The 7,469-nt window shown below is 39.7% G+C and overlaps 1 protein-coding gene across 1 annotated transcript; it reads left to right on the plus strand.

Annotated features, from left to right (window-relative positions):
• The first annotated feature begins 5,663 nt into the window (after positions 1 to 5,663).
• On the plus strand, positions 5,664 to 6,592 carry LOC148776962 (olfactory receptor 4Q3-like). The gene is given in 2 exon segments (XM_088840436.1): positions 5,664 to 6,390; positions 6,393 to 6,592. Coding segments are annotated over 2 exon segments (927 nt in total).
• Positions 6,593 to 7,469: the final 877 nt, after the last annotated feature.

Consider the following 7,469-nt stretch of genomic DNA (forward strand, 5'->3'; position numbering starts at 1 on the left):
TTTTTCTCTTCTCCCTAAAAGCTAAGGCTCAATGGTAAAGAATTCACCTGCCAGTGCAGGAGATGTGGGTTTGATCCCTGGGTCAGGAAGATCACTTGCAGCAGGAAATGGCAACCCACTCCAGTATTCTTGCCTGAGAAATCCCATGGATGGAGGAGCCTGGAGGGTTACAGTTCATGGGGTGGAAACGACTGAGCCACTGAGCACACACAGACATCGTTTTCTCTTCTCCATAAAAGCTAAGGCTCAGCATTTTTTTTTTTTAAACTTCCACCTCTTTCAGTCCTAAAAAGGCAGAAAAAGATAAGAAAGTTAACAAAGGGAAATTCCCTGAAGCCCAGGGGTTAGCTCTCTCCGCTTTCACTGCTGAGAGCATGTGTTCAATTCCTGGTCAGGGAACTAAGATCCCTCAAGCCAAGCTGCTAAATAAACAAGCCAAAAAAGAATGTCAACATACTTTTTAAAAGGCTAGACATCTGCTTTCCTAATAACTTTTCCTTGTAAGGGGACAGAGACCTTCTTGCATTCTATCATGGCAATTGATTTAAACTTCTCTGTCATTTAACATCTTTACCCACTAGCTTCAGGTAGATGTTAATCAACATGTTAATCAACATGTTGATTAATGGATGTGGAAATATTCTTTGGAGAAAAGTTAATGACCATCCAGAAATTTAAAAGAAGAAATTTAATGGTCTAGTTTAACAGCAGATTGGAGAGCAGATAAAAAAATATATTAACTTGAGACTACATCAGAAGAATAAGTAATGCATTCTGAATAGATAAAAAAGGGAAAAATGAAAGAGAAGTTAAAGTGGAAGTCCAATATTAGTTTGACAACTGAGAAAGATGAGAGAAGCAGACAGAAGCAAATATTTAAAGACAAAATGTTTGAAAATTTTTATAGATTTGGTCAAGCACAAAAATTTACAGTCTCAAAGAGCAAGCCTAACACATTACAAATAGTATAAATAAGAATATAACTCATGCTTATATGAGTTATATGTAAGCAACAGAAAACTAAAGACAAAAATATTACTTGAAAAGGAACAAGAGGAAAAAATTGATTGATTATGTCTCCAGAAGTAGGACTTATGCAGAGAGTTGATTTCTCAATATCTACAGTGGAAACCGGATGTGGAATTATATCTTGAATATCCTGTGAGGGAAACTGCCAAATCAGAACCGCATCAGCTGGAGCAACATCCATGGAGGATCGGTGTTAAACAAAGACACGTTAAATAAAAGCAGTGTGGAAAAACATGTGAGGTGTACCCTTCCTAACTCTAATAAATATCCAAACTTTGTGTTTTACTTCTTTAGACATAATTTTTAAACCATCTATATCTGAGAGTTCTTTTATAAACCACGTGTGATAAGCCCTAGTGTCTGAAGTCTGGGAGTCTGTCTCTGCTGTCTGAGTTTTTTGTTGGCTGTAGTTTGTGACACTTTGTTATACTGTATATTGTGGTAAGAAAAATAACAGCGCCAAAGATATCAGAGGCCTAATCCTCAGACTACCAAACCTGTGAATCTGCTACTTCACCTGGTGAAATGGACTTTGATGTACTAAGATAAGGAGTTTCAGCTGGGAAAACTTTCAGTTTCTAGGTGGCCCCATTCAAGGTGTATCCTTGTGTCCTTAAAAGCATTGAACCTTTCCTGGTTTCAGGAACCAGAAAGATGGTAGGTGTGAGACAAGGCTTGATTTAGTGTTGCAGGCTTTGAAGATTCTTGCCAAAGCCTCCAGAAAGGACTATAGCCCTGCCCACACTGATTTTTAGCACAGCAAGACATTGTTAGACTTCTGACCTATAGAATTGTAAAGATAATAAATTTATTTGTTTAAGCCACTGAGTTGGTGGTAGTTTGTTGCATTACTGTAGCAGTACAAAAGTATTACAACTAAAAAAAATTTTTTTAAGTAATACAGTTATCTTTGGCTTTGTCTGCTCATTGTCCTTGAAAAAGATGTTAGTGTGGATCCTGTGAGACAGAGGAGGAAAATCCCTTCCTCACCCAGAGTTTGGGCTTGTGGCTGTCAGGCACCAGAGGACACTGTTTGTTAAGGATATCCTTAAATGAAAGCAAAGTCTGAGATTCCTGATATGTAAACTAAGGCTGCCACATTCGTGAGGGCCTCTCTGTAACCCCAGCTTCTCAAGGGCTTTTTTTTCTTCCCATCTACTTATTACCAGAACAAACTTCCCTGTATACAGTTCCCTAGAATTGGAGTAAGAATCATGCTCAGTTCTGATTTTTCTATCTTTATGCATTATATATATTATAGAATGGCTATTTGATAACAGTTTGATAGGGTGTTTAGCTACTCTGAAACCATGTTATGACACATTTTTATTTTCACCTCTTTAAGAAACAAAAAGGAATTTTTGTGACTATAGGAATTCATGAAATGTGTGCTTATTCCTAATCTGCTGAGATGTTTGTGTATGACAAAAATCCTCAAGTATTGTTTTGTTGACAAGTGTAAGTAATATAGCTGGTTGAGACTCTACTAGATACATAGGTGGCAAGGAAATACGAATGTATGTGCAAGATAATAGATATGTTTTTACTTATTAAGAGCAAAGAAGAGTAATTTGTTTGAAAACATAAATGGCTAATTCAGTTCAGTTCAGTTGCTCAGTCGTGTCCAACTCTTTGCAACCCCATGAACCGCAGCACGCCAGGCCTCTCTGTCCATCACCAACTCCTGGAGTCCACCCAAACCCATGTCCATCGAGTCGATATGCCATCCAACCATCTCATCCTCTGTTGTCCCTTTCTCCTCCTGCCCTCACTCTTTCCCAGCATCACGATCTTTTCCAATGAGTCAGCTCTTTGCATCAGGTGGCCAAAGTATTGGAGTTTCAGCTTCAGCATCAGTCCTTCCAATGAACACCTGGGACTGATTTCCTTATGCTGGAAATATATAAAATAAAAATGATAAAACATAAAACTTGAGATGAAACAGAAAGATTTAGAAGTTTGAAGGAAAGTAAATTATTCACTTTAGTTCAAAGTAACTACAATAATTTTTCTAAATAAATATTATTTTGGGTTAATTTTCTATCTCTGTTCATTGAAAACCTAAAAAATGGTGGAATGTCAACTATGTTAATGGGAAGTAATTCTCAGGATAAAACTGATTTGGAAATTTTTATCTCGAGTAAGAAGATAATGAATGGCCTATTAAGAAGCCATAGATGAGGCCGATGAGAAGCCAAAGATCTGGGCGTTCTGGAGAGCACTGACTCTAATGACTGGGTATGTGTCTTTCAGGGACCCTGGAAGCTCTGCTGATGCAGTTGGATGGGCAGTATTGACCTTTACAATGCCTGAGTAATCTAACTTGGTGTGGGTCCTACTCTCACCTGCGTGTATCTCATCTTTTCCCTTGAACTGTCACTTTTCAGTGGGAGGGAAAAAAAAAAAATCTAAAAACCTGTCTGCCATGAGAACTTCTGCAAAAGAGACATGTCTGATATTATCCTGTTGGTATGCTTTATTTCTTATTCTTATCCTAAAGTGAAATCTAAGTATAAGTGTGACCTTTTAATGTCATGTTAAAATATTATTTAACAAGCCTACTTAAGTCTCGTCTAACTCTAGAAGGATGTAATTTTAACCTAGTATTTGCTATTTATGGGATTTCAGATGTGTACAATTATATAGTCAGATATATTAGAAAACTGCTAAACTGTGTTAATTTTCTTGTTAGTGTGGGGGGAAAGTCCCAAATGTTAAGGTTATGTTTTCCTTTAGGGCATTAACTGGTTTAGACTCACTAGAAAAGAGTCTGATGCTGGGAGGGATTGGGGGTGGGAGGAGACGGGGACGACAGAGAATGAGATGGCTGGATGGCATCACTGACTCGATGGACATGAGTTTGAGTGAACTCCGGGGGTTGGTGATGGACAGGGAGGCCTGGCGTGCTGTGATTCATGGGATCGCAAAGAGTCGGACACGACTGAGCAACTGAACTGAACTGATATACCTTAGAAATTTTACTTCAGTTCTTTTTTATACTGTAATTATACACAGTCATTGTTTATATTGTTTTTTGAATTGGCTTTGTCATCCTACCATCCCTCATAAAAGAATTAAATACAATTTTGACATGTGTTCATCATCAATTTCAGAATTATGTTTTTTTATTTCTTTTTTATTGAAGGATAATTGCTTTACAGAATTTTGTTGTTTTCTGTCAAACCTCAACATGAATCAGCCATATCAGAATTATGTTTTATAACATAAAAAATTTTACTTTGACAGCAACACAGTCAGTTACTAAAGATAGGATCTTTGTTTTCTGGATAAGATCCATATATAGGCACCAGTTGGAGAAGATGCTTGAAGTATCATCAAGAGACTTGTGTTGTATTAAGGCTCTGTAACACCCTGAAGGAAGTGCTCCTGCTTGTACAGCTTCCTATGGTAACATGGCACTTATCATTCAGCTAACCCACTCTAGGAAGCATGGTTGGGAAACCACTGAGAATTGTTTTACTCAGATAACAGACTGACATATGGAAAACTGGTAGTACACGTAGTGTCAAATTAATCAACACGAAGTAGGTAAATGGGACGGCTGTGTTGTACAATAAGGTCTGACTGTTTCAGAACCTTCAGAGTCCTGGTCAGCTTTCCAGCAAGAACTGACATACAGGCAACTCAAACAACAGCAGCCCAGGGAATCCCAGGGCTCATTACTGAATGGTGGCATAAGGACCATAAAAGCTTCAGATACAGACAAAGCCCAAGGGAGAGGAGATCTCTCCAGTCCTTACAGCCAGCCCTCAGTTAGGGCTTGACTCATAAGAACACCATTAGGGCACAGACAGGGCAACTTTGATGGTCATCTGAGGATTTCTCATTTTGCTCGCCTGAGACTATGAAGAAGGGGCTGGTGGAATGAAGAGCAGGGTAAAATGTTTTTTCTTTGAAACTGCATAGATCCTGATATGCAATGATGTAAGTTTCTCAGATCTCCAGTCTCCTCCCTTACACCTCTTTCTGACTCTGAAAACCTTTTTATACCTCCTGTTGTTCATACTCTTTTTCTCTATACACTGACTTTTATCAATCTTAAATTTAAGAAACCATTTGAGACTTGTTCTCTGTTTATACACTTAGAAGCATTCATAGAACCGTGAAATTCCCACAGCATCAGGGAATTCTAGGGATAGTAGTATTTTGGAAGGTGACTACAGGATTTGGATAAGATAGGATCAAATTTACATAACAGAAGGCACTGGATTCATGGGGGCTTCCCTGGAAGCTCAACAGTAAAGAATCCATCTGACAATGTAGGAGATGCAGGTTCAATCCCCAGGGTGGGAAGATCCCCTGAAGAAGGAAATGCTAACCCACTGCAGTGGGTTCGTCAACTGGGAAATCCCATGGACAAAGGAAGCTGGCTGGCTACAGTCCATGGGGTCACAAAAGAGTTGGACACTACTTAGCGACAATACAGCAACAGCTGGATTCGTGCCAATTCTGTCCTGAGCCTACTTAATTCTAACGTAACCCATCTAGATCCTAATTCCCATTTCTTGAATTATTCCAGCTACCTCATTTTTTTTTTTTCCTTTTGTCTAGCTTAAATCTCTCTTGTTCTAATTTAGTTCATCTTTCTTAGGTCACCTGGTATTCTTGACCTGATGAAAAAAGAAAATGATTCTAAGGTGACAGAATTTGTTCTTCTGGGTCTATCATCATCCTTGGAGCTGCAGCTATTTCTCTTCTTAATATTTCTGTTGTTTTACATGGCCATTGTCCTGGGAAACCTCTTGATAGTGGTAACAGTGAGAGTTGATACTCACCTGCTCCAATCTCCTATGTACTATTTTTTGGGCCACCTGTCCTTCATTGACCTATGCCTGAGCTGTGTTACTGTGCCCAAGATGTTAGGAGATTTTCTACAGGAGGACAAGATCATCTCTTTTTCAGGATGCCTGGCCCAGATCTACTTCCTGCACTTTCTGGGAGCCAGTGAGATGTTTCTGCTGACAGCCATGGCCTACGATAGGTATGTTGCCATATGTAATCCTTTGCACTACCTGACAGTCATGAACCGCCAGCTCTGCTTTCAGATGGTTTTTGCCTGTTGGTGTGGGGGTTTTGTCCACTCTATCACACAGGTCACACTGGTCATTCAGCTGCCCTTCTGTGGGCCCAATAAACTGGACAACTTCTACTGTGATGTCCCACAGGTCATCAAGCTAGCCTGCACAGACACGTCTGTAGTAGAGGTGCTGATGGTCTCGAACAGTGGTCTGTTGTCTCTTGTCTGTTTCTTGGTCTTGCTCTTCTCTTATGCTGTCATCCTGGTCACCCTGAGAACTCGCTTCCACCAGGGTCAGAGCAGGGCACTCTCTACCTGTGCCTCCCCCTTACAGTGGTCAGTCTGATCTTTGTGCCATGTGTATTCATCTACCTGAGACCTTTCTGCAGCTTCTCTGTGGACAAGGTTTTCTCTGTCTTCTACACAGTGGTCACACCTATGTTGAATCCCCTCATTTATACTCTCAGAAACACTGATATGAAGACAGCCATGAAGAAGCTGAGAAAAAAACATGTCATGTCATGACATGTCAAAGAATGAACAGGAAGAGGTGATTTAGAAAATATATTCTTTCTTAACACACTCTTAACTCATCCTGTACCTGAGTACATGCATGAGAACAAATTTGATGACTTTGGTATAAAAGAGAAGGTAGTATAAAAATTATAATGCATTGTTCTTGATTATAGTTGGGAGGCATAGGTGACTTTATCAGCTGTTAACTATTAAGCAAGGACCTCAGTAGTATTTGTTGCTGCTGCTGCTACTAAGTTGCTTCAGTCTTGTCCGACTCTGTGCAACCCCATAGATGGCAGTCCACCAGGCTCCCCCGTCCCTGGGATTCTCCAGGCAAGAATACTGGAGTGGGTTGCCATTTCCTTCTCCAATGCATGAAAATGAAAAGTGAAAGTGAAGTTGCTCAGTAATGTCTGACTCTCAGTAGTGTTTACTGGCCCACAAATGATAATAGGAATTGAGTACTAGGGTCAAAGGGACACGTTGAAAGATCAACTATTCTAACCTTTTGCCTATAAGTGGTCTTCCTTTATTCATTTCCCTTTTAAGCTCTTTTCAAATGAAAGGAGATTGTACAGCTCCTTTTGTGTCCTACTCCTCTAGGGTATAACATTTCCTGGTGTCCAGAAGTTCCTTCTGAGGTCTCATCAGAGTCCAAGGCAATGTGAATCCCTTTTGTCTTGTCCACAACAAATCTTGAAAACATCACAAACTAGCCTGCGTATTAGTGTTCACCCAGGAGCTACGTTGTGCATTGTGCCAATTTTTAGAAATGCAGTTGAAAAACTCGTTTGATTGAACATAAGCTCTTAATGAAATTTATGTGTAAAGGAAAGAAAGTCTAAGGGTGCTGGAGTGAGGGAAGCTCTCAGCATTCTGCTATAGA

This window comes from Moschus berezovskii, chromosome 9, assembly GCF_049115385.1.
Source record: "Moschus berezovskii isolate FMDL1 chromosome 9, NW_MosBer_1.0, whole genome shotgun sequence".
In the NCBI taxonomy this organism is placed as follows: Eukaryota; Metazoa; Chordata; class Mammalia; order Artiodactyla; family Moschidae; genus Moschus; species Moschus berezovskii.